Source organism: Oncorhynchus kisutch, linkage group LG18 (assembly GCF_002021735.2).
Source record: "Oncorhynchus kisutch isolate 150728-3 linkage group LG18, Okis_V2, whole genome shotgun sequence".
Taxonomy (NCBI): Eukaryota; Metazoa; Chordata; class Actinopteri; order Salmoniformes; family Salmonidae; genus Oncorhynchus; species Oncorhynchus kisutch.
This window is the reverse complement of record NC_034191.2, coordinates 36720648-36747997: the sequence shown is the minus strand read 5'-3', so window position 1 is coordinate 36747997 and position 27350 is coordinate 36720648. Positions and strand designations below refer to the sequence as shown.

The following is a 27350-nucleotide window of genomic DNA, read 5'->3' as shown; positions in this document are numbered from 1 at the left end:
TTACATTCTTACTTAGGCTATTCTATCACTCTCTTTCAGTTAGTACAGCTCTCAATTCTCCATGTTGCCTGTATTCCCCAGTCATACTTTATCAAATCATTCACTCAACACACCACCTGCAGTCCTGCACCCCCAAATGATTAACCGATCCACCAATTTCCAGGTCCTAAAATGAATCTAGAAGGACAGACCTGCTCTCAGACAGTTAATAATAGCTTACCCTACTGTTATTCTCCAAGTTATTTTGGCTGTGGTCTAGTTAGCCGACATTGACAGTAAAGGGTAGAGAAGAAACAGATTCACACAATGTCTAGTGCTATTGCCAAACAACAACTGTGATGATGGAGGATAAATCTTAATTTATTATGGAAAGGCCTAAACGACATACCTTGGCGTCAAATTACAGTAGCTTCTTGAATGCAAAGGTTGTACAGTGTATAATTTGGTGAAATCACCTATGTTGCGTTCATAATTTTTTTCGGGTACTTTCAATTTTGTGAGACTTCTTCGAGCGCCCCCCTGCGTTTTGAGAGATATCTACAAGGTAAATAGAACGCAAAAGCGCTAAGTTTGTCCCAAACCACTGCCCGTAGTACGTTAACAACATGGCTGCTCCCTTGATGGTAAGAATATCCTTCGCTTCTCACGTCGCTAACGCTAATAAATACCAATTAAAACCGATATTTTGCATTAGTGTAGCCTATATTTTGAAGTTGTATGTAATCTCTGGGTTCAGCGTCCAGAATATACACGCTATAGCAAAAAAGGTGGAGGGATCACATAACGGTGAGAGTATCGCGATAACGTTAGTGATGTCTCTGTGCAATATTTTCTATACTAATATTTTTGTGACAGAAAATATTCTGCAACACCTACATGATAAAATGCATACATAAGTACTATGAGCATCCATATTTTAGCAGAATTACAAATAGCAGGTTAAAGCAAGGACAACCACCACCAGGCGCTCTGGCTCATGGCACATAGCTATGGCTCCAGGTATATTGTCTTCTCACCTCTGCCTGCTCAAATGTTGTTATATGGAGTAAAAGACAAATCAGTGGTGGACCTTTTAAAAAGGTGCTACCTATCACATTTTTCTAGATTATCAGTAAAGTGGATGTGTTATACTTTTGTGGATCAAGTGATATGTTTGGGACTCGTGGGGGGCTATAGCAGTGTGGGCCGTTGAGAGCTGAAAAGTAACTAACTAATCAAATCAACAGTTGGAGTGCAAAAGTCTACACATACATGGGGGCCCTCCAAGAACAGGAGTGATGAACTGGTCTATGAAGTCAAAACCCAAACTATGCAACATCACACATGGAAAAGAGTGGATGTGCAAACTAAGGCACTCCTCTCACAACTCCTGGGTTTATAGTTACCGCATATTAGCATGGCAAGTAGATTTTCCCCTCCTTTGCATTTGCCTCTCTCCTTTCTCACTGTCCATGTTCTGTGTATCTGTCTTGTCAGTTGATGCGGCGAAGCTGTAGGCAGGTGACCCTCTTGTCCGCCGCGTCGCGTTACTGGAGCTCTAGCCCTGTGGCTCCGCCCTCAAAACAGTCCAGGCTCCTCCTCTTCCTGAGCCAGCGTTTCCATGACATTGAGACTCTCCTCAGCTGGAGCTCCTGGTTCAAGAATCGAGGTCTACGACAGAAGAATTTGTATGTGTAACAGGAAAACACACCGATTATTCTAGCTACATGCATTTCTATCAGCCCGCCACGGTCTAAAATGAACGTGTAGGTTATCATCTGGTCCCAAATCAGTCCCTCCCCCTTGGCCCTTACTCTTCAATGCACCATCTATAAGGCGTTGGTAAGCAAAATGGCGGACGCTCCAACATTGCTTATGCTATCCAGACCCTTTTAGATCTTCATGCAATGAAGGGTTATAGGCTAAGGCGAATGTGTAGGGAGTGAATTGGAACAGGCTGTCCCAACTCCATAAACATTGCTCTCAGCCCAACCACTGTCTCTTTCCCTTCACAGTTTCTATGGTTACACCCAGCAAAACTATGGGGACAACATTGCAGCTGCTTATTACATCCTTAGCCTGAAGGGAGGATTCAGGTAACTGTTCCGCCATCTTGGGCTGCTCATAACCGCCTGTGCATGCACCCTTTTTGACGTGTTGGTGAATATTGATGTGCTTTCAGTTTTTTGTTGTTGTATTTGAATGTTTTTTTTGTTGTATTTGCTGATCACTGTGTAATTCACTTGTTAGTGATGACTAGTCATTTGACCCTCCAGGTTTGCAGGGCAGTCAGAGTGGTTCCGATCAGACAGAAGAGGGAAGTTCAGTTGGGACTTCATGAACCACCGGGACACCTCCATAGAGGAAGTGGATGTCGGCAACACGCTCATTAACTACACAGGCCTGGAAAACCTCGGTACATACCACTTTATTCATGTCTGGGGGGGGATTTGTATTTGTTTCACATTGCAAGTTACCCTTCCTAAATATTAATGGATAACTTAGCGTTGTGGTTGATATGTATTATTATGTATGTACTCTGTGCCAGTGGTTTTCAACCTGTTTTCCGCAGGGTTTTTTAAATGATTTTTTTCAACATTAAATAACAGTTGGCACTGTTAATGGTATTATATGATATTTTACATTATTTTTCACAATGCATATTGTTATAAAAATAATAATAGGCCTTTAATCTGTTAGTCACTGATCAAATGTACTCTAAATTTGACCGCCAGGCTTTTGTTAAAAAGTTTTGCGACTCAAGGGTTGGTGTTCCTCAAACTGTCGGCAGTGATTTGGTGGTCCCCGAAATGGAGAAGGTTGGGAACCACTGCTCAATGCTGTAAAATGTAACTCCTTTTTCTCTCGTCTCTTTCTCAGTGAAACAGAGGGGGCTGCGTACTCTCTCTGTGAGTGGCTGCGCTGAGGTGGATGACTGGTTCCTGTCCCGCCTCTATATCTTCCAGGACACCCTGGAGGAGCTGGACATTTCAAACTGTCCCCGAATCTCTGTGGGGGGCCTGGCCGCACTGCAGAAGCTGAGGTACACTGACCAACACGGGAGGAAATGACAAAAACAGAGGTGTTTTATCAATTAGTACATGAGGAACCGAGAAAAGACTATCTCCTTGCTTCGTCCTTAAAATGGATTGGAGGATGCGTTTTGAGAAGAAGGTGAGGAGAGAACACAAGGAATCATGGGAAGATTAATTGAGAAAGAGACGGCATCACTAAAATGTCCATGCATTTCCTCATGGCACTTGCCTTAAATATATTTGTATATGTGTGTATATATAGGGGTCAATGGACTCCATAACGTCACAAATTGATACAAACATCCCTTCTCTTCCTCTTGTGCATCAGGGGTCTGCGACGGCTGAACGTGTCCTCCCTCCCCAGGCTCCAGAACCCTGGGCTGGTCGCCATCCTGCTGGAGGAGATGCTTCCTCATTGCCATGTTACTGCTGTCGGGTACGACCACAGCCTGATCTACAGCCCCACACAGACAGACGGCTAGACGCCCAGACACAGATAAAGGCCCATGCAGAGGCTGGACGTCAAAATCTGACTAGAGAAGTGGAGAGACACAATCGAAGTTGGGCATGGTGACAAATGCTCTTATTCGCTCCCTTTTTGATTCTTTAACTAACACACACACGGACAAACAGGCAGGGAGGGATGCCCATTTAGTGTGTGATGTAGAGCCTCACTGATTTAAAAAAGGATAAATTATCAGACAAGGGTTTTACTTACTTGTAGAGCAACATTGTCGTCCTTAAGCTACCAAAATGATCAGTCGAAATATTTCCTTCAAAATATGTATATATGATGATGGTATGGATTATTATTATGCGTTGTATTGGTGATTTAAATAAAAATATTTGTAAAATATGCCTCCTGTTGTACATCTGGATCAATACAGACATTTATGAAGCAGACACAGAAAACCAAGTCATGGTTAGCGTTTTAAAACGGACTGAGGAGAGGAGACTTTAAAGCTGCTGTTGAATAGGAGGAATAACGATTCAAGAGGAAAATGGAGAGATTAACATATTGTAGACTGAAGTAATGATGTATTAACTACCTTATACTGTTGCAATATTTATGTTTTACCTTTATTTAACTAGGCAAGTCAGTTAAGAACAAATTCTTATTTTCAATGACAGCATAGGAACGGTGGGTTAACTGCCTGTTCAGGGGCAGAACGACAGATTTGTACCTTGTCAGCTCAGGGATTTGAACTTGCAACCTTTCAGTTACTAGTCCAACACTCTAACCACTAGGCTACCTTGCCACCCCACAATCATACTGTTCAAAACATTGCAGCCATGACCTCATGCTTAAACTACTTCTGCAGGTACATAACACTATAGTCAGTCATAATAACCTACACAGATTATTTTGTTCTTTGCTGCTATCACCAGTCAAGATTCACCCCTCTCTTTCTACATCAGAAACACCCTGAGCCCTTCTTTTCCCTGGCCAGGGAGCTGTACCCAGGACAGTTTAAGGTAGGATCAAGTCTGTTTTCTGGCTTTTTCTTAACTTAATTTCCTGAATTGTGCAGTTGGTGCCTGTGTATTATTAGGTATCACTAACAGCAGTGTTGTTGTGTGTTAAGCCCACAGTATGTCACTACTTCATCAAGTTGCTGAAGAACAAGGGGCTACTCAAACGCTGCTACTCACAGGTTCGGTGTTCTTTCATATCCTTTGTTCTGTGTCTGAGTTAGTCACCTACAGCCTGTCGTGAATTGTTATTGGGGTCGTCCATTTAGTTTTGTCCAGAATAGTCACACCCTGGAACATGTGGCAGCAGGACTGGAGGGAGAGGACCTGATTGAAGCCCACGGCACCTTCTACACCTCACTGTCAGATTTATGTGCCGGGAAGAGTAGGACTTGGACTGGATGAAAGGTTAGTGTGGTACGGTAATATCTAACTGTGATGGTTTAACAAAACGCTGTTATACCACCTAGGCAGACACTCATTTACATGGATATGCTAATTAGTTGTCATTTAAAAGGAATGTGGGTGCTATTAAAATAATTGTTGAATTATGCTATTTTACCTCTGACCTGCAGAGAAAATCTTCTCTGATGACATCCCCAAATGTGACAAGTGCAGCAATCTACCAAAGAGGTTCTTCACCTCAGTGGCCATGGTGAGTGTGGTTTGGGTGATGACTTGAAAGACTACATTGAGTTTGTGTGTCTTCGTCTTTTCCATGTATGTGCAGATTTGTGTGTACACAAGCATAATAGAGTGATGAACCATAATGAAAGGCACAGTACTCAGTACTGATTTCCTGTTTCTTTTCCTCCAGGACTTTCCTCGACTGTGATTTGCTGATTATAATGGGGACCTCCCTGCAAGTTCAGCTCTATGCTGCTCTTGTTGGCAGGTAAGTCTTTCTGTCTCGACTCTTTTCACAGGATCATGATTATAATGCTATCTGATACACTACTATTAGTATAGTATTGCATTTCAACATGTGTCCACTTCAACCATGGATTCTAGCATCAACGAGCTCATAAATGGTGTGTGATGGAATATGTGTTTGCACTGTTTTAAACAGCTGCCCCAGACTGCTCATTAACCGGGAGCCAGCAGGCAGCATGAGTCCTCTGTCCTGTCCCTGTCTGTCTGGATTTGCATGAGACTTTCCTTCCTCTATCCACCTCTGTATTTCAACTTGTATATCTTTCTGTCTGTGTCTCCCTGCAGGCAGATCCTGTAATAGGGGATGATAGGCATTGGCGGATGGATGGACATTGACTCAAAGAATGCATACAGGTGAGAAGCTATCGCCTTCAATTGAACTATGATGATAATGGTTAAGATGGTGTTGGAAGTGTTGCTGATGAATATTCATTGGTTATGAGTTGTCTCTTGTCAGGGATGTGGCTCATATTAGTACATGTGATGATGGATGCTTGGTACTTGCTGACCTACTTGGCTGGAAGGTACATGCTTAGTAAATACCCATATTCTATGGACACAGTCATAAGAGTGCAACAGAGATTGTTGTATTTTCTTTTTTTTTTCCTCTCACCACTCTCTCACGCCCACTATCCCTCCCTCCATTAGGCGGAGCTGGAAGAGATGGTTAGGGAGCATGAGGGAGGGAGGGGGGGGGAGGGGTCAGGGAAGGCTAAGGTAGAATAACCAATGAGAGTCCGGCCGGCTCCAACCCATCACTAGGCTTCAGTCTCGAAGCAGATTTGCATAGAGTAACCAGGACTGTGCTCTACTGTCTGGTTTTGGATTTTCTCGCTTTAGTTTGCACTTACTTCCCTCTCCTCTCCAACCTCTGTTTGATATAAACCCACCTCCTGACTCCTACTGTGTGTATTAGTCTGTCTTTTGACAGTTCCCACAGATGGAGTTTATAGCAATACACACTAAAACAAGCATATTTTTCCTTCTGAGGGAGAGACCTACAGTTACTGAGCTGTAAGCATGCCAACTAGCTCTGTTGAGTCAGTTAGTTGATTAATTTAGACGGAAGTGAGAAAGTATAGAAGCCATGGCAGGGTAACAAAGATGATGATTGGCTGATTCATCCACTGATGCAGTGACACAACTACTGTAAATAGAATGGGAAAAAATATATAATATAGCATTTTATGATCAATTACTATTTATAATCAATTATAATTATGCATTTGTTTTTCATGGCATTGCTTTCTATTCTTATTGTTTATATAAATTGTTTTAATATAATTATTTTTGATCTATTAAGCCTACCTGTGGTATTTGGTTTCTCTACTTCCTGTGGATGTTGGCGTTGGACGTTCCTATTTCAGCACGAATGATGCAGCAGAAAGTTACCACAGTGGTGTGATATGATGTCGCAGTACGTCTCTGGTGTTGACCAAATGCAACTCCATGCTTTCTAGAAGATTGTGTGTGATACAACAAGTAAAAAAACACAAAATAACGTGGCACGGTCTCCCACTGAAGTTGGTATTTTTCATATACTACATTAAGCATTGAGCTCATACACAGCTGGTACAACTAATGTTGATTGGTACAACTGATGTTGTCTGTGTGGGGTGCATGGGTTGTTTATTTCTATGTTGAATGTATTGTAGCCGTGAGTTGAACAGAAAATACTATTGCACATTTACAGTACACTTAGAATCCCACCTTTTTATTCCTTATGCAGCTTTTAACTGCATCCATTTTGTCTGTGTTTTCAGCTCTATAAAGTGCAACATTCAGATGTGTCTCTGGGTAAAAGAGAGCGAGATTAACATTATTCAGGTCTTGAGAGTAAAGGCTAAGCAGACTAATTTCTTTATGTTAGATGTGTTAGCAAGGTTAACCACATGAAGGGGGTGGGAGATGAAGGAGGACGAGAGAATGAGAAAAAGAAAAATAGAGAACTTGTGGGCAAGTGGAAGTGCAACATCAAATGTCAAGGTGTGTGGTAGAGGCAGGTGATGCATCGACACAAAATATACTTCTGACGGAACAGAGAAAGACTGTTGCTGAGGTACGGAATCTGCAGTAGACAAACGTTTAACCCTGTTATTTTTCACCGATAAGACAAATTGTAGAGCAACATAGTTAGAATGTCAGAGGACAGGTCTGTAGGCACAAGGTTACAACATGAAGAGATCTGTGGAGTTTCTGTTAGGCTGATAACATGAAGAGATCTGTGGAGTTTCTGTTAGGCTCACAACATGAAAAGATCTGTGGAGTTTATGTTAAGCTGATAACATAAAGAGATCTGTGGAGTTTATGTTAAGCTGATAACATAAAGAGATCTGTGGAGTTTCTGTTAGGCTGACAACATGAAGAGATCTGTGGAGTTTCTGTTAGGCTGACAACATGATGAGATCTGTGGAGTTTGTTAGACTGAAAACATGAAGAGATCTGTGGAGTTTCTGTTAGGCTGACAACATGACGAGATCTGTGGAGTTTCTGTTAGGCTGACAACATGATGAGATCTGTGGAGTTTGTTAGACTGAAAACATGAAGAGATCTGTGGAGTTTCTGTTAGGCTGACAACATGACGAGATCTGTGGAGTTTGTTAGGCTAACAACATGAAGAGATCTGTGGAGTTTGTTAGGCTGACAACATGACGAGATCTGTGGAATTTCTGTTAGGCTGACAACTGGAAGAGATCTGTGGAGTTTCTATTAGGCTGACAACATGAAGAGATCTGTGGAGTTTGTTAGGCTGACAACATGACGAGATCTGTGGAATTTCTGTTAGGCTGACAACATGAAGAGATCTGTGGAGTTTCTGTTAGGCTGAAGGGGAGACACATAAAGTCGCAGCTACTTTGACAAGCAGCCCTAGGGGCAATTAACAGTAAGTAACCCTTTTTAATACATATATCATCTCAAATCAGCTGTAAAGGTTAGTTCACCAACATTTGGGTGAACTATCCCTTCAAATGTTAGTTGAGGAAGGATATAATCACTATTTGTTTCCAGAATAACTTTTTCAAATAGTTTAATGTTCATTTTTCCATATATTTCATGTTGATATATTGGATTTCATCTTAATCCGTACGCAGTTGGCACACACTAAACATTTTGTATACTATGTTTCTGTGGTGTCCTCTCTAGTCTGGGATGATGAGGGTGTTCTGTAGATCAGGATAAGAAGAATGACTCACAGGTGAGGATCTTTTCTCCACCCCATGGATCGTTATTAGGGACCCACTGGGGTTATAGATCTATTTTATACGAGCTCTCTGGTGGTTTCCAGGACACTGATTAAGCGTCGTCCTGGACGAACAGGCATTTAAAATTGTACATGCTTTTTAGTCCGGGACTAGACTTAATATGTGTCCGGAAAACCTCACCTGTATGCTGTAAAAGCATATTATGAAGCCTCAAACTATCTTTGTGTCAATATCTCTAGAGGTGTGAGTGGCACGGTGAGGACAGAGAATAGAGGCCCCTGTCTCTGCTGAACAGGTTGCGATGGTGTCAGGACACCTGGGCCACTGGGATAGAGACGAGGCCCATGCTGCCCTCTGGGGCCGGCCAGCTAGGGTGACCTCTGTCTTTACACAGGTCACTGTCCGTCCAAAATGGCACCCTATTACCTTATATAGTGCATTACTTTTCACCAGGGCCCATAGGCTCTACTACCCATAGGGCTCTGGTCAAAAGTAGTGCGCTATGTAGGGAAATGGGTGTCATTTAGGACAGACACACTGTGTAGGCCCATGACACTATCTACTGTCTGACCTCATGGTTGACCTCTGCATCCAGGCCACCTTGGTACATTAGGTTAGCATGTGGACAGGCTGCGATTTTACAGGTGAATTTGGAAGCAGACACTTACAGTATGTCGAGTTACTCTTGTAGTTCCCTTTTCTTTGCACGAAGGGAAATGAATGCAGAAGTACTGCATGTGTGAAATAGTAAGAAAGAAAGCGGAACGGACTGAGTAGCGGCGTAGAAGTTGATCGATGCAGAAAATACATTTGGTTTGCTAAAGAACCCCAGCTATCGTAAGGACCCTGTTTTAACAAGATCAGCCACTGAGACAAGTGAGTATGGTGTGACAATGGTGATCCAGTATCTGGATACAGCATCCTATTACACTGTAAGAACTACTGTATGTCAGGGTTTAGGTTGAATTGGTGGTATAAGCAATTTATATTTCAAAAATGTATTTAGAACCCTTGACTTTTTCTAAATGTTGTTGTGTTACAGCCTGCAATTAAAATTAAATGTAGATTTACTTTTGTCTCTGGCCTACAAACAATAGCCCATAATGTCAAAGTGGAATTGTTTTTTTGACATTTTTACAAATGTATTAAAAATGAAACCCTGAATTAAGTCAATAGGCATTCAACCACTTTATGGCATGCCTAAATACGTTCAGGAGTAAATATTTGCTTAACAAGCCACATAATAAGTTGCATGAACTCACTCTGTGTGCAATAATAGTGTTTAACATGATTTTTGAATGACTACATCATCTCTGTACCACACACATACAATTATCTGTAAGATCCCTTGAGTCGAGCAGTGAATTTCAAACACAGAAGGTTTTCCAATGCCTCGCAAAGAAGGGCACCTATTGGTAGAAAACAAATTAGCAGACTTTGAATATCCCTTTGAGCATGGTGAAGTTATTAATTACACTTTGGATGGTGTATCAAAACACCCAGTTACCACAAAGATACAGGCGTCCTTTCTAACTCAGTTGCCGAAGAGGAAGGAAACCGCTCAGGGATTTTACCATGAAGCCAATGATGACTTTAAAACAGTTGCAGAGTTTAATGGCTGTGATAGAAGAAAACTGTGGATGGATCAACAACATTGCAGTTGCTCCACAATACTACCCTAATTGAAAGAGTATAAAGAAGGAAGCTTGTACAGAATAACAATATTCTAAAACATGCATCCTGTTTGCAACAAGGCACTAAAATAATACTGCCAAAATATGTCAAAGCAATTCACTTTGTCCTGGATACAAAGTGTTACAGTATGTTTTGGGAAAATCCAATACAACACATTACTGAGTAGCACTCTCTATATTTCCAAGCATAGTGATGGCTGCATCATGTTATGTGTATGCTTGTAATCGTTATGAACTGGGGAGTTTTTCAGGATAAAAAAAGAAATGGAATGGAGCTAAGCACAGGCAAAATCCTATAGGAAAACCTGGTTCAGTCTGCTTTGCACCAGGCACTGGGAGATTAATTTACCTTTCAGCAGGACAATTGCCTAAAACACAAGGCCAAATATACACTGGAGTTGCTTACCAAAAAGACAGTAATTGTTCCTGAGTGGTCGAGTTACAGTTTTGAGTTAATAAGTCTTCTTGAAAATCTATGGCAAGACCTGAAGGTGGTTGTCTAGCTATGATCAACAACCAATTTGACAAAGCTTGAACAATTTTGAAAAGAATAATGGGCAAATGTTGCACAATCCCAGTGGAAAGCTCTTAGAGACTTACCCAGAAAGACTCACGGTTGTAATAGCTGCCAAAGGTGCTTTTACAAAATATTGACTCAGGAGTGTGAATAGTCATGTAAATTAGATACTTCTATATTTAATTTTCAGTGAAGCTGCAAAATCATTTTTGGACATTTTCACTTTGTCATTATGGGGTATTGTGTGTAGTTGGGTGAAGGGAAAAAAAACATGTAATCCATTTTGAATTCAGGCTGTAACACAACAAAATGTGGAATAAGTCAAGGGTATAAATACTTTCTGAAGGCACTGCAAATTATGAAGTGAAAAAGGGGGAGTTAATTTCTCTTCCCCAAATTTAGTTGACGATATGCATCGATATTTAGAGAACTTGATATTTAAAATAGCTTGCCGGCATCAAACTGCTGCTTCCCATAGTTTGTTCTTGGCACAATGTGAACATACCAATGTGTCACTCACTATCACAGTCAGGCATCTGAACACAATGTTTATTAAACCCACTTCTGTAGCCCTATTACTGCTCACTTACAGTACCAGTCAAAAGTTTGGACACACCTACTCATTCAAGTTGTATTTTTTATTTGTACTATTTTCTACATTCTAGAATCATAGTGAAGACATCAGAACTATGAAATAACACATATGTAATCATGTAGTAACCAAAAAGTGTGAAACAAATCAAAGTATATTTTATATTTGAGATTCTTCAAAGTAGCCACCCTTTGCCTTGATGACATCTTTGCACACTCTTGGCATTCTCTCAACCAGTTTCACCTGGAATGTTTTTCCAAATGTGTTGATGATGTTCCCACATATGCTGAATACCTGCTTTTACTTCACTCTGCGATCCAACTCATCCCAAGCCATCTCAATTGGTTTGGTGATTGGTGATTGTGGAGACCATGTCAGCCTGGTGGTGTGTTTGGTCATTGTCCTGTTGAAAAACAAATGATAGTCCCACTAAGCGTAAACCAGATGGGATGGCATATCGGCGCAGAATGCTGTGATAGCCATGCTGGTTAAGTGTGCCTTGAATTCTAAATAAATCACAGACAGTGTCACCTGCAAAGCACACCCAAACTATCACACCTCCTCCTCCATGCTTCACGGTGGAACCCACACATGCTGAAATCATCTCTGTTCTCCTACTCTGCATCTCACAAAGACACAGCGTTTAGAACCAAAAATCGCACATTTGGACGCATCAGACCTAAGGACAGATTTCGACCGGTCTAATGACCATTGCTCGTGTTTCTTGGCCCAAGCAAGTCTCTTCTTATTATTGGTGTCCTTTAGTAGTGGTTTCTTTCCACCATAGTAGTGGTTTCTTTCCGCCTTCCACCATGAAGGCCTGATTCACACAGTCACTTCTGAACAGTTGATGTTGAGATGTGTGTGTTACTTGAACTCTGTGAAGCATTTATTTGGGCTGCAATTTCTGAGGCTGGTAACTCTAATGAACTCTTCTGCAGCAGAGGTAACTCTGTGTTTGTGGTGAGTATATGAATGTGTGTGTGTTATTTGTGCTTGCACATTCTCTGCCACTTAGTTAGCTTTGGTGTGAGGCTAACCTGGCTTGCTCACTTCTGTAGGCCTTGAATGACTGGTCTACAAAACAATGAGTAAGTCCATCTTGTCCTTCTCTGTGAAGCTGCTCGGCACAATCACTGTTTCCTAACGCCCAAACACAGTGTAATGAGGCTTCTTGTCACCTCTCTCTCTCTCCTTTCACAGAGCTTCCTGGTGTTGAGGGACTCTGCCTCCCAGCCCGTCCTGCTGTGTGTCCACTGGAGGAGAGAGTGGACATATCAGCGATAACCCCATACAGGCAGGACACACACACACATGTATGTTTTCCTGTCCAGAAGCTCAAAAGCCATACTTCATACTTCCCCCGTTGTTGTTTAAAAAAAAAAAAGTGAATCTCAAATTCTTAGTTTGTTTTACGTCTTTTAATAATCTCTCTCTTCTACTCTCTCAATTTATCAGCCATCTCAGTCATATTTAGGCTTCTCTCTGATCCGGCTCAGTTAGTGGTCTTCTACTCGCTGAGCAGGTGAGTTACAACAACCTACGGTATATACAGTGCCTTTGCGAAAGTATTCGGCCCCCTTGAACTTTGCGACCTTTTGCCACATTTCAGGCTTCAAACATAAAGATATAAAACTGTATTTTTTTGTGAAGAATCAACAACAAGTGGGACACAATCATGAAGTGGAACGACATTTATTGGATATTTCAAACTTTTTTAAGAAATCAAAAACTGAAAAATTGGGCGTGCAAAAGTATTCAGCCCCCTTAAGTTAATACTTTGTAGCGCCACCTTTTGCTGCGATTACAGCTGTAAGTCGCTTGGGGTATGTCTCTATCAGTTTTGCACATCGAGAGACTGAAATTTTTTCCCATTCCTCCTTGCAAAACAGCTTGAGCTCAGTGAGGTTGGATGGAGAGCATTTGTGAACAGCAGTTTTCAGTTCTTTCCACAGATTCTCGATTGGATTCAGGTCTGGACTTTGACTTGGCCATTCTAACACCTGGATATGTTTATTTTTGAACCATTCCATTGTAGATTTTGCTTTATGTTTTGGATCATTGTCTTGTTGGAAGACAAATCTCCGTCCCAGTCTCAGGTCTTTTGCAGACTCCATCAGGTTTTCTTCCAGAATGGTCCTGTATTTGGCTCCATCCATCTTCCCATCAATTTTAACCATCTTCCCTGTCCCTGCTGAAGAAAAGCAGGCCCAAACCATGATGCTGCCACCACCATGTTTGACAGTGGGGATGGTGTTCAGGGTGATGAGCTGTGTTGCTTTTACGCCAAACATAACGTTTTGCATTGTTGCCAAAAAGTTCAATTTTGGTTTCATCTGACCAGAGCACCTTCTTCCACATGTTTGGTGTGTCTCCCAGGTGGCTTGTGGCAAACTTTAAACAACACTTTTTATGGATATCTTTAAGAAATGGCTTTCTTCTTGCCACTCTTCCATAAAGGCCAGATTTGTGCAATATACGACTGATTGTTGTCCTATGGACAGAGTCTCCCACCTCAGCTGTGGATCTCTGCAGTTCATCCAGAGTGATCATGGGCCTCTTGGCTGCATCTCTGATCAGTCTTCTCCTTGTATGAGCTGAAAGTTTAGAGGGACGGCCAGGTCTTGGTAGATTTGCAGTGGTCTGATTCTCCTTCCATTTCAATATTATCGCTTGCACAGTGCTCCTTGGGATGTTTAAAGCTTGGGAAATCTTTTTGTATCCAAATCCGGCTTTAAACTTCTTCACAACAGTATCTCGGACCTGCCTGGTGTGTTCCTTCTTCTTCATGATGTTCTCTGCGCTTTTAAAGGACCTCTGAGACTAGCACAGTGCAGGTGCATTTATACGGAGACTTGATTACACACAAGTGGATTGTATTTATCATCATTAGTCATTTAGGTCAACATTGGATCATTCAGAGATCCTCACTGAACTTCTGGAGAGAGTTTGCTGCACTGAAAGTAAAGGGGCTGAATAATTTTGCACGCCCAATTTTTGGGTTTTTGATTTGTTAAAAAAGTTTGAAATATCCAATAAATGTCGTTCCACTTCATGATTGTGTCCCACTTGTTGTTGATTCTTCACAAAAAAATACAGTTTTATATCTTTATGTTTGAAGCCTGAAATGTGGCAAAAGGTCGCAAAGTTCAAGGGGGCCGAATACTTTCGCAAGGCACTGTATACTGACTACAGTATTTGTCAGTTATGCATCTGATATATCTTATTAACTTCTCTTTCTCTCTCTCTCGCTCAATTCAATTCAATTTAAGGGCTTTATTGGCATGGGAAACATATGTTTATATTGCCAAAGCAAGTGAAGTAGATAATAGACAAAAGTGAAATAAACAATAGAAATGAACAGTAAACATTACACTTACAAAAGTTCCAAAAGAATAAAGACATTTCAAATGTCATATTATGTCTATATACTGTTGTAATGATGTGCAAATAGTTAAAGTACAAAAGGGAAAATAAATAAACATAAATGTAGGTTGTATTTACAATGGTGTTTGTTCTTCGCTGGCTGACCTTCTTGTGGCAACAGGTCACAAATCTTACTGCTGTGATGGCACACTGGTATTTCACCCAGTAGATATGGGAGTTTATCAAAATTAGATTTGTTTTCAAACTCTTTGTTGGTCTGTGTAATCTGAGGGAAATATGTGTCTCTAATATGGTCATACATTTGGCAGGAGGTTAGGAAGCGCAGCTCAGTTTCCACCTAATTTTGTGGGCAGTGTGCACATAGCCTGTCTTCTCTTGAGAGCCAGGTCTGCTTTCGGTGACCTCTCTCACATAGTCAAAGAGTCTGTACATAGTCAAAGATTTCCTTAATTTTGGGTCTGTCACAGGGGCCAGGTATTCTGCCACTTCATACTCTCTGTCTAATTGTGTTACTGTCCTTGGGCTCTGTGGGGTCTGTTTGTGTTTATGAACACAGCCCCAGGACCAGCTTGCTTAGGGAGGGGGCTCTTCTTCAGGTTTATTACTCTGTAGGTGATGGCTTTGTAATGGAAGGTCTCACTCTCAAATTTTTTTCATTTATTTTTTCAATTCTCTCTCTCTCTCTTTTGCTTCTCTCACTCCATCTCTCTCTCTCTCTCTCTCTTTTGCTTCTCACTCCATATCTCTCTCTCTCTCTCTTTTGCTTCTCTCACTCCATATCTCTCTCTCTCTCTCTTTTGCTTCTCTCACTCCATATCTCTCTCTCTCTTTCTCATGTTTCCAGTGTGTCTGTTCATCCCTCTGTGGCTCTACAGTCTAACAGATCAGCTACAGTCCAGCAGTCTGTCCCAGCTGGGTCCAAGTCTGAATTCACCCTCATCGTCTCTCCTCTTCCTCGCCCACACTCTCTTCCACTTATCATCTTCCTTTCACTCCTCCTTTCCTCCCTTTCTTTTTGTGTATCTGTTTGTGTGTAGAGTCCTGGCTGTGTCTCACCTCTGACCTCCAGCCTGATCACATGACTCAGAGGGCTCCTGGTACTGCCATGTGCACCATACAGGTAATCAGCTGTATTCATAGCTTCATAACATGTCTATAAAGGTTGGGACCTACACTATATGGTCAAGAGTATGTGGACACCTGCTCATCGAACATCTCATTCCAAAATCATGGGCTTTAATATGGAGTTGGTCCCCCTTTGCTGCTATAACAGCTTCCATTCTTCTGGGAAGGCTTTCCACTAGTTATTGGACATTGCTGCGGGGACTTGCTTCCATTCAGCCACAAAGAGCATTTGTGAGGTCGGCACTGTGCAGGCAAGTCAAGTTATTCCACACCGATCTCGACAAACCAGTTCTGTATGGACTTTGTTCACAGGGTCATTGTCATGCTTGAACAGGAAAGGGCCTTCCCCAAACTGTTGCCTCAAAGTTGGAAGCACAGAATCGTCTAGAATGTCATTGTATGCTGTAGCGTTAAGATTTCCCTTCACTGGAACTAAGGGGCCTAGACCAAACCATGAAAAACATCCCCAGACCATTGTTCCTCCAAACCAAACTTTACAGTTGGCGCTATGCATTCGGGCAGGTAGCGTTCTCCTGGTATCCGCCAAACCCAGATTAGTCCGTCAGACTATGGTGAAGCGTGATTCATCACTCCAGAGAACGCGTTTCCAGTGTCCAACGGCAGCAAGCTTTACACCACTCCAGCCGACGCTTGGCATTGCGCATGGGGACCTTAGTCTTGTGTGCGGCTGCTCGGCCATGGAAAACCATTTCATGAAGCTCCTGACGAACAGTTCTTGTGCTGAAGATGCTTCCAGAGGCCGTTTAGAACTGAGGAGTAAGCTTGCAACCGAGGACAGACCATTTTTACGCGCTTCAGCACTTGGCGGTCTCCTTCGGTGAGCTTGTGTGGTCTACCACTTCACGGCTGAGCCGTTGTTGCTCCTAGACATTTCCACTTCACTATAACATTTCCTGCACTGGGCCTTACTGTTGACTGGGACAGTTCTAGCAGGTCAGAAATTTTACGAACTCAATTGTTGAAAAGGTGGCATCCCAAAAAACACATTTTTGAAATGATTTAATTTGGCAAGTCAGTTAAGAACAAATTCTTATTTACAATGACGGCCTAGGAACAGTGAATAACAGTGAATGAGTAAAACAAATCAAATCTGATAACTAAAAAGTTATTTTCAAAACATGAACAAACATGTTAAAATTATTATTTCAAGCTGTGTGCTTTCTTGTTCAGGGGCCTTGTTCAGGGTCCTTGTTCAGGGGCCTTGTTCAGGGTCCTTGTTCAGGGGCAGAACAACAGATTTTTTACCTTGTCAGCTCTGGGATTCAATCTAGCAACCTTTCGGTTACTGGCCCAATGCTCCAACCACTAGGCTACCTGCTGTTGAAAGTCGCTGAGCTCTCCCGTAAGGACATTCTACTGCCAATGTTTGTCTTTGGAGATTGCATGGCTATGTGCTCGATTTTTGTGGCTGAAATAGCCGAAACCACTAATCTGAAGGAGTGTCCACATACTTTTGTACATATATAGTGTATTCACTGTGTTGCAATGTGCTTTAACATGACATCTCGTTAGAGACCCATTCCAGCGGATGTGTTGCCATGGTTTGACATGTGGTTCACGTTGAGCAGAAGTCTGCTCTGGGTGTTCCTGTTGCTTTGTAACAATATCTCAGTCAAATGTCCCTCTCAGAATTATAGATGAGTAGAGGTGTACCTCAGTTCAGACTGACTTCACAGCTCCTATTGCTCTTCATTCGAAGAGTTGTATCTTACATTTGAATGCTGTATGTCCTTTTTCAAATCTATATAGGTTTTAAAGGCCCAGTGCAGTCAAAAGTATGTTTTTCTTGTGTTTTGATATCGTATTGTAACAACAGCTGAAGAAGCTATCACTGTAAAAGTGTGAGGAAATTATATCAGTAGCTAGGTTTCCATCCAATTAGTAAATATTCTAGAATCAGCATTAAAGAAAATATGTGCATTTTCTCACCAGTGGTTTGTTTCCACCAAACTGACTTGTTGTGAATATAAATCATGATGAGTTTTCATGTACAGAATAAGGTTAATGTGCTTCCATCTAATTTTCAACTCTACCTACAGTTTTGCCTCAAAAACGGTTGTGTTAAATAGCAAATGTGCCTACTTTGGCCTTGGCCCGTGCGCAATATCCAACAGCTCACAGATACTGTGCTAGTCTCCGTGATGAGATTATTATGGATAAGAGCGAGGATATTTTTAATTGTCAAATGGCAGTCCAGCATCGATCATCATGTCACCATGTCACCCTCGATATTTATTGGAAAGGAGCATCAAGCTCATCACCGTGCACTTTCACCATCCTGTGAAGTTCATCATCACTTATTTCATCTGTAGCCAGAGTCATAGTGGGAGGACCTCATCGCGTGTTTACTTCAATATGATGGTTATTAAATCAATATTTGCGCATAAAGGTGTTTTCACCGCCATTTCTCGCATAAATAATTTTACAGACACAAAAAAATTGTGCAATGTCGAAAGAAGAAATGATCTCTGCATTTTAAAAGTTGATGGAAACTTCCTGTCTCCATCACAGCTGTCGTGATTTCTTTAAAACTGCGGAAGGAAACATGGTTAGTGTTATTTCCTGATAGTTTCTGGCTCGCATACACAGGATGAATGGGTGCATGGGTGGAGTTTTGGCTTGCCTGATGACATCACCAGGCGGTATAAGGTGTAATAGACCAATGACAAAGAGAGTTCTAAACCTCTCTGCCAATAACCTCTCTCCCATTAGGCCCGTCCTCCACTTTGGTGCCCCATCCCCTCACACTCAGACCTCTCCCAGACAATCCTAGTAAAATGATTGATTAAGAAAGATTATTTTGCTATAAAGCTATTTTTGTTTATTTTTGACCACTTCAGTAAGGTATTTATTTCTTACCCAGAAATAATTTGATATTGAGATAAAAACAACCTTTAATACTGTAACCATTATATTGTATCAAGTTCAAATCATTCTCCAATGATAATTTAACATTTTCGGGAAGATCCTCATGTCTTTTAAATACACAGTCAAGCTCCTTCTCAAGTGTGTCTTCTGTTCAATAGCTGACAGCAGCCAATGGTGCTCTGTCCATCATCAACCCACTGTATCTCCATGAGCATGGCGATGACTGGCTGACGCGTCAACCAACCAGCCCACAGCGAGTTAATCGGCCATCCAATTATAAGCGTGAGAGACGACTGAGTACCAGACCTTGGCCAGGGGCGGATCTTCTTACTAAGAGAGCTATCTCATTGGAGCAGGAGCCCTACAACTCTAGTCCTAATAATCCAGGTAAAGTGCTTTTGCTGTTAAAGGCCCAGTGGGGTCAAAAACATGATTTCTTTAGTTTTATCATTATTTCCTCACTACGAGGTTGGAATAATCCTGTGAAATTGTGAAAATGATGATGATGCCCTTTTAGTGTAAGAGCTGAAATGATTTGATATAAAAAATAATATATATATTTTAAACGACTGCATTGGACCTTAAAGGTGTTTTATTATCCATGTCCATCCTGTCTGTGGGAAAATGTCACCTCATTAATCTTCTCTCTGTAGCTAATGAGACATCTTAGAGCTCACTAGCCATTATGCCAAAACCAAAATCAACCAACGACTAACTGATACAGCGCATTCGGAAAGTATTCAGACCCCTTTAACTTTTTCCACATTTTGTTACTTTACAGCATTATTCTAAAATGTATTAAATTGTTTTTAATTCCCTCATCAATCTACACACAATACCCCATAATGACAAAGCAAAAACATATTTTTTTTTTTTAAGAAATAAAACTGATATCACATTTACATAAGTATTCAGACCCTTTACTCAGTACTTTGTTGAAGCACCTTTGGCAGTGATTACAGCCGAGTCTTCTTGAGTATGACGCTACAAGCTTGGCACACCTGTATTTGGGGAGTTTCTCCCATTCTTCTCTGCAGATCCTCTCAAGCTCTGTCAGGTTGGATGGGGAGCGTCACTGCACAGCAATTTTCACATCTCTCCAGAGATGTTCGATCGCGTTTAAGTCCGGCTCTGGCTGGGCCACTCAAGGACATTCAGGGACTTGTCCCAAAGCCACTCCTGCGTTGTCTTGGCTGTGTGCATAGGGTCGTTGTCCTGTTGGAAAGTGAACCTTTGCCCCAGTCTGAGGTCCTGAGTGCTCTGGAGTAGGTTTTCATCAAGGATCTGTCTGTACTTTGCTCTGTTCATCTTTGCCTCAATCCTGACTAGTCTCCCAGTCTCTACCACTGACAAATATCCCCACAGCATGATGCTGCCACCACCATGCTTCACTGAAGGGATGGTGCCCTACAGTGACGGTTGGCATTCAGGCCAAAGAGTTCCATCTTGGTTTCATCAGACCAGAGAATCTTGTTTCTCATGGTCTGAGAGTCCTTTAGGTGCCTTTTAGCAAACTCCAAGCGGGCTGTCATGTGCCTTTTACTGAGGAATGGCTTCCGTCTGGCCACTCTACCATAAAGGCCTAATTGGAGGAGTGCTGCAGAGATGGTTGTCTTTCTGGAAGATTCTCCTATCTCCACAGAGGAACTCTGGAGCTCTGTCAGAGTGACCATCGGGTTGTTGGTCACCTCCCTGACTAAGGCCATTCTCCCCCAAATGCTCAGTTTGGCCGGGCGGCCAGCTCTAGGAAGAGTCTTGGTGGTACCAAACTTCTTCAATTTAAGTATGATGGAGGCCATTGCGTTCTTGGGGACCTTCAGTGCTGCAGAATTTTTTGGGATACCCTTCCCCAGATCTGTGCCTTGACACAATCCTGTCTCGGAGCTCTAGGAACAAGTCCTTTGCTCTAACATGCACTGTCAACTGTGGGACGTTATATAGACAGGTGTGTGCCTTTCCAAATCATGTCCAATCAATTGAATTTTCCACAGGTGACTCCAATCAAGTTGTAGAAACATCTCAAGGATGATCAATGGAAACAGGATGCACTTGAGCTCAATTTCAAATATCATAGCAAAGGGTGTGAATACCTATGTAAATATATATTTTTTATATTCATATACATTTGCTTTGTCATTATGGGGTATTGTGTGTAGATTGAGGGAAAAAAGATATTTGATCCATTTTAGAATAAGGCTAACTTAACAACATTTGGAAAAATGAAGGGGTCTGAATACTTTCCGAATGCACTGTATGTTTAATCTTGTCTATAGGGTCTCCTATTGTCCAGGCTGCCCCGTCTCCCCCCACCCCTAAAGAGGGGGTGGTTTTGAGGAGCCCCAGTAATGATGCTTCCATTGAGTCACTCCACAGAACAGGGAGCCAGGACCGCACTACCAGGCCCCCCTCAGACCCCAAGCCCCTGTTCAGCCCTGCCCCTCAGTCGCCTCAGAGGGTGTCCTGGATTGAGGACAATGTATGGCTCTCCCAACCACCATCCCTCTCCCTCCTCCACCCACCCTCCCCGGAGCTAGACTCGCTGTCAATCAACAGCGTCGAGGAGGAGCCGGAGTCGGTCACCAGTCCCTCCCACTCCCCCCACCCCCCGCATCGGTTGGCCGACAAGGTGATGCACCGCCTCTCGGTTGTGGGCCTCGCCATTGGTGGGCTGGGGCGTTCACAGAAGAGGCTGACCAAGCGGGTGCAGGAGCTCAGCAAGCGGAGGGACGGAGTGTTTGCCGAGGCAGTGATGGGATTCGTTGAGATGACCCTGGGGGCTGGGTTTATCCCTGACATGACAGGTGCGGACCTGCTTCAGGAGGTGCGTACGGCTCTCACTGCCCTGAGAGAGACACTGCTGGACTGTCCTGAGATACACATCTTCATAGACAGTATGGCCGACACAACAGACTGGGAGCTGGGTGAGTGTTAGAAAACAGAATATCACTACTATTATACAAAAAAATGCTTTAGTTCACTATCCACCACAAAGCCAAGACGGACGAATACTCAACTACATAATATTCCAGAGTTGGTTTCTAACACCTCAGTCTCTCCTTATCATCCATTTTCTCCTTCTCTCTGTCCTCTATCTACATTAGATGCCATACTGGAGCGCTCCCTACACAAGGTGGCCCTAAAGCCTGTGAACGCCCACCTGTACACCTGCCTCCAGAGCTGTCGGGACCACGACGGTAGCCTGCGGAAGCTGAGGGAGAACCAGCGGCTCCTGGAGGGCCGGGGGGTGGAGGAGCTGGAAGGGACGCCTGGGGCGGGGGTCCCTGACCCTGTCACCCTGGAGAAGATCCAGCAGAGGTGGTCAGCCATGCACCAGTCCTACTCCCCCAGCAGGAAGGTCCATATCCTGCTCAAGGTCTGCAAGACCATCTACCACAGCATGACGGCCAATGCCAACCCAGGTGGGTGGTGCAGGGTACACCTCCTCAGCCTCGGTATGTGGAGTAAATGGGGTTGGTTAGGGTTAGTGTATGTCTCTCTCTTTCTTTAGGTATGGTGAAATTCACCATACACTCTATTAAGGATAATGTTTGGAGTTCTTTGACCTTTGACTCCCTCCTCACATCTGTCTCAGGTGTGGTGTATGGGGCTGATGACTTCTTGCCCTGTCTGACCTGGGTGCTTCTGCGTGGTGATGTGGTCACTCTGCAGCTGGACACTGACTACATGATGGAGCTACTGGACCCCACACAGCTACAGGGAGAGGGTACAAATTATACAAACGTATCACGCAGACCCACAGAAACATGTACAGCACCTGTGAAAAGTTTGGACACACCTACTCATTCAAGGGTTTTTCTTTATTTTAACTATTTTCTACATGGTAGAATAATAGTGAAGACATCAAAACTATGGAATAAATAACACATATGAAATCATGTAGTAACCAAAAAAGTGTTAAACAAATCAAAATATATTTTAGATTTTAGATTCTTCAAAGTAGCTACCCTTTGCCTTGGTGACACACTTGGCATTCTCTCAACCAGCTTCACCTGGAATGCTTTTCCAACAGTCTTGAAGGAGTTCCCACATATGCTGAGAACTTGTTGGCAGCTTTTCCTTCCGTCTGTGGTCCAACTCACCCAAAACCATCTCAACTGGGTTGAGGTCGGGTGATTGCGTAGGCCAGGTCATCTGATGCAGCACTCTATCACTCTCCTTCTTGGTCAAATAGCCCTTACACAGCCTGGAGGTGTGTTTGGTCATTGTCCTGTTGAAAAACAATGTAGAAAATAGTAGCCCTTGAATGACTAGGTGTGTCCAAACTTTTGACTGATACTGTATGTGTACACGGACACTCACTGGAAATGAGCCCACCTTATACAGTAGTAACCCTCTATCGATCACTGTTTCTCTCTCTCTCAACCTCTGTCTGTCTCTCTATTTTGCAGGAGGTTACTACTTGACGTCCCTGTACGCCTCTCTCTTCTACATCAGCAGCTTCTGCCCTCGTCTCGCCACGCGCCAGCTCAGCACAGAGGCCCAACAATCCCTGAGCCAATGGCAACGCAGGCGCACCCTGCACTGCAACCAATCACGACGCAGCACGAATCGGAGGACCCTCCGGAGACCTGGGCACGGCGAGAAGGGCAAGGAATACTCCAGTGATGCAGAGCCGGAAACTGGCATAGGAAGTGTAACTGATGACCCACCGGCACCCTCTAGTGTTCTGGCAAAGGCACTGCACATAATCTCAGAGGTTGTGGTAGCGGTGAGGGAGGAGGAGGGCAGCAGAGCGGAGGGCCAAGGACCCCCAGATGTACAACTCCAGGCCTCACCTCAGAAGGGGAGTCAGGACTCAGGTTAGTCTCCGCAGCGTCCATGAGGCACTCCACAGATGCTACCCTCCACAGCATGGCCTTCGCTCCAGATCAAAACTCCAAACCTACAACCTAATTTTGGCCAAAATGAACCGGATAGGTTACTGCTAGCAAGGTTTCCTGTTTCCAAGCTATACGGAGGGTGCTCTAGCAAACAAACAGCAGGGACCTGAGGACACCATCCAACCTGGAACTGAGTGAGTAGTGTTTGGTCTGATGCTATTTTGAAAGCCAAGAAGAAAAAGAAAAAGAAAGTACATTACAGTGATATATTTTATTTTATGGAGACTGATAGCTGAGTTAAGGCTCCCAGGCTTGCTAGGACAGACCAGATACAAATTCAATTAGCACTAAGGTGTGAAGGCAAAGGTGTCGAGGCCTTTGGGCCCAACAAGTTGCAGGAGTCTTTGAAGCATCCTCTGAAGACACCTCCTGCTGTTCAGAGACCAGTCACTGGAATTTTCTACAAGAAATCTGCCTCCAGAAATAAAAGTTTCTCCCAAGTGGTTGTGACACCTATTCCTGTTGCCTGCTGCACTGCTGCTTGGATTCCACCTGGCGATCTGTTCACCGTCTTCTCTGGCCTGTCTCCCCCTGTCTGGTACAGGTATCCCCACCACACTCACCCCTCTCACCCGAGCTTTCACTCACCTCCAGCACTCACGCACTGTTGGGGCGAGTGGCTCTGAACTTACAATGGCTAAACCCAAGTTGTTAAATATTTTATTATTTTCTTGTGCATTTTGCTATTTTGCTTTTTGACTCATGACTCCTGCATACTTTGTTGACTACAAACTTTCTTTACCCAACCGTGGGACAGACTATGTTTGTTCCCACACTCAGGACTTTGACTCTCTATTGGTTACACAGACTTTTGGCCTCCCATCCTATTCTAACCACCTCTCGCCGGCTTTGTATTCATGTTACCTGATGAAATTGCTGTGCAATATGATCTTATTGCCATCTGATGCACATTCAGATGTCATAAATCAGCACTGCAGAGCTGATGATTGCCTTGATTGTATTACTGTTGATGATATCTGGAAATGTGCATGTACACCCTGGCCCATCTACTGTTTCAGGCCCCAATTCTGATTTGTGCTCAGATATCTGTTTCACGGATTTCTGCTCTCGTAAAAGCCTGGGTATTCTGCACGTTAACTCTAGAAGCTTATTACCTAAAATGAAAGTGTGGGTTCACAGCTCCAATCCAGATGTGTTGGTCATTACTGAGACGGGGTTAAGGAAGAGTGTTTTGAATACTGAATACTGAATACTAACCTTTCTGGTTATAAGCTTTTTCGGCAAGACAGATCTTCCAAAGGTGGGGGAGTGGCAATCTTTACAGAGAATCACCTTCAGTGCTTGGTGGTCTCCACCAAGTCTGTCCCGAAACGATTTGATTTGCTGGTTTTAAGCATTAAACTTTAAACACCCAGAAAAGGCTACTCTCCTCAATGTTATCCTCACAAATTATCCTGATAGGTATCAGTCTGGTGTTTCAGTAATGACCTTAGTCATCACTGTTTTACAGTCTGTGTTCGTAATGGCTGCTCAGTGAAACGACCTGTCCTGATTTGTCATAGATGCTTGCTAAAAATCTTTAATGAGCAAGCCTTCCTTCATGAACTGGCCTCTGTAAAATGGTAAATAATCAGCTCTGTCGAAGATGCTTGGACCTTCTTTTTTTAATATTTTCAGTGGTATTGTTAACAAACACGCCCCCATAAAGAAAATGGGAATTAAAAACAGATTCAGCCCCTGGTTCGACCGTGATCTGGCAGAGTTACTCCACCTCAAGAATTGGCATTTGGCACACGCGTACTCAGGCTGACTGGCTGTCGTTCAGGCAAATGACAAATAAGTGCACTTGGGCTATCCGGAAGGCCAAAGTGAGTTACTTTAAGGAAATGTTCTATCTCTGTGGGTCTAACCCCAAGAAGATCTGGAAAACTGTTAAAGACCTGGAGAATAAATCATTCTCCTCCACAGCTGCCCATGTCCATTAATGTTGATGATGTGGTTGTTACTGACAAGAAGCACATGGCTGAGCTCTTAAATCACCACTTAATTAAGTCAGGATTCCTATTTGACTCAGCCATGCCTCCTTGCCCGTCCAACATTTCCTCATCTCCCACCCCTTCTAATGCAACTATCCCCGATGCTTCTCCCTCGTTTTCCCCTGCCCCGCTACAAAGTTTCTCCCTGCAGGCAGTCACTGAGTCTGAGGTGCTAAAGGAACTCCTGAAACTTGACCCCAAAAAACATCTGGTCCAGATGGTTTAGACCCTTTCTTCTTTAAGGTTGCTGCCCATATCATCGCCAAGCCTATCTCTGACCTTTTTAACCTGTCTCTCCTTTCTGGGGAGGTTCCCATTGCTTGGAAGGCAGCCACAGTGTGTCCTTTATTTAAAGGGGAGATCAAGCTGATCCTAGCTGTTATAGGCCTATTTCTATTTTGCCCTGTTTATCAAAAGTGTCAGAAGAACTTGTCAATAGTCAACTGACTGGCTTTCTTGACGTCCATAGTATTCTCTCAGGTGTGCAATCTGGTTTCCGCTCAGGCTATGGATGTGTCACTGCAACCTTAAAGGTCCTCAATGATGTCACCATTGCCCTTGATTCTAAGCAATATTGTGCTGCTATTTTTATTGACTTGGCCAAAGCTTTTGAGACGGTAGACCATTCCATTCATGTGGGCCGGCGAAGGAGTATTGGTGTCTCTGAAGGGTCTTTGGGCTGGTTTGCTAACTACCTCTCACAAAGAGTGCAGTGTATAAAGTCAGAAAATCTGCTGTCTCAGCCACTGCCTGTCACCAAGGGAGTACCCCAAGGCTCAATCCTAGGTCACACACTCTTATCAATTTACATCAATAACATTGCTCAGGCAGTAGGAAGCTCTCTCATCCATTTATATGCAGATGATACAGTCTTATACTCAGCTGGCCCTTCCCCGGATTTTGTGTTAAATGCTCTACAACAAAGCTTTCTTAGTGTCCAACAAGCTTTCTCTACCCTTAACCTTGTTCTGAACACCTCCAAAACAAAGGCCATGTGGTTTGGTAAGAAGAATGCCCCTCTTCCCACAGGTGTTATTACTACCTCTGAGGGTTTAGAGCTTGAGGTAGTCTGGACAAATACTTGGGAGTATGGCTAGATGGTACACTGTCCTTCTCTCAGCACATATCAAAGCTGCAGGCTAAAGTTAAATCTAGACTTGGTTTCCTCTATCATAATCGGTCCTCTTTCACCTCAGTTGCCAAATTTACCCTGATTCAGATGACCACCCATGCTATATTACGGAGATGTAATTTATAGATTGCCAGGTGAGGGTGCTCTCGAGGGGCTAGATGTTCTTTACCATTCGGCCATCAGATTTGCCACCAATGCTCCTTTGGGGCGGCAGGGTAGCCTAGTGGTTAGAGCGTTGGACTAGTAACTGGAAGGTTGCAAGTTCAAACCCCCGAGCTGACAAGGTACAAATCTGTCGTTCTGCTCCTGAACAGGCAGTTAACCTACTGTTCCTAGGCCGTCATTGAAAATAAGAATTTGTTCTTAACTGACCTGCCTAGTTAAATAAAGGTAAAATATCATCACTGCAATCCTCTGTAAACTGGTGATCTCTGTATACCCGTCGCAAGACCCACTGGTTGATGCTTATTTATAAAACCCTCTTAGGCCTCAC

The 27350-nt window shown here is 43.1% G+C and overlaps 2 protein-coding genes and 1 pseudogene across 5 annotated transcripts; all 3 read left to right on the top strand.

Annotated features, from left to right (window-relative positions):
• The first annotated feature begins 505 nt into the window (after positions 1-505).
• On the top strand, positions 506-3872 carry dmac2 (distal membrane arm assembly component 2). 2 transcript variants are annotated; one of them, XR_004203997.1, is made up of 6 exons: positions 506-623; positions 1477-1667; positions 1995-2075; positions 2256-2395; positions 2860-3153; positions 3343-3872. XR_004203997.1 is itself a non-coding variant. In XM_020507835.2 (6 exons), exons 1-6 carry the CDS (start codon positions 606-608, stop codon positions 3494-3496), a joined length of 747 nt encoding a protein of 248 aa, XP_020363424.1. In that variant the 5' UTR covers positions 507-605; the 3' UTR covers positions 3497-3872. The 2 variants fall into 2 exon arrangements, 1 of the variants encoding a protein (XP_020363424.1); XM_020507835.2 differs by having other exon boundaries at positions 507-623; positions 2860-3022.
• Positions 3873-4315: 443 nt separating this feature from the next.
• On the top strand, positions 4316-5638 carry LOC109909376 (NAD-dependent protein deacetylase sirtuin-2-like; annotated as a pseudogene).
• Positions 5328-25430, top strand: rinl (Ras and Rab interactor-like). Of its 3 annotated transcripts, XM_020507838.2 has the most exons (10): positions 5328-5382; positions 5706-5774; positions 12630-12742; positions 12885-12951; positions 15658-15933; positions 18986-19214; positions 21101-21748; positions 21929-22246; positions 22420-22551; positions 23237-25430. In XM_020507838.2, the coding sequence occupies exons 5-10, from the start codon at positions 15892-15894 to the stop codon at positions 23650-23652; spliced, it is 1785 nt and encodes a 594-aa protein (XP_020363427.1). In that variant the 5' UTR covers positions 5328-5382; positions 5706-5774; positions 12630-12742; positions 12885-12951; positions 15658-15891; the 3' UTR covers positions 23653-25430. The 3 variants fall into 3 exon arrangements, with proteins under 3 accessions (XP_020363427.1, XP_020363430.1, XP_020363425.1); XM_020507841.2 differs by lacking the exons at positions 5328-5382; positions 5706-5774 and adding an exon at positions 9371-9499 and having other exon boundaries at positions 15851-15933; XM_020507836.2 differs by lacking the exons at positions 5328-5382; positions 5706-5774 and adding an exon at positions 9371-9499.
• The last annotated feature ends 1920 nt before the right edge of the window (positions 25431-27350 follow it).

Bases quoted from the DNA above. Each gene is read 5' to 3' on its own strand.
- dmac2 (XM_020507835.2), top strand. The intron at 1,668-1,994 runs GTATGTGTAACA...TTCCCTTCACAG, and splicing joins GGTCTACGACAGAAGAATTT to TTTCTATGGTTACACCCAGC. The intron at 2,396-2,859 runs GTACATACCACT...TCTCTTTCTCAG, and splicing joins CACAGGCCTGGAAAACCTCG to TGAAACAGAGGGGGCTGCGT.
- rinl (XM_020507838.2), top strand. From the start codon at position 15,892: ATGACTCAGAGGGCTCCTGGTACTGCCATGTGCACCATACAG. The intron at 15,934-18,985 runs GTAATCAGCTGT...TCTGTTCAATAG, and splicing joins CTGCCATGTGCACCATACAG to CTGACAGCAGCCAATGGTGC. The intron at 19,215-21,100 runs GTAAAGTGCTTT...TCTTGTCTATAG, and splicing joins CTCTAGTCCTAATAATCCAG to GGTCTCCTATTGTCCAGGCT.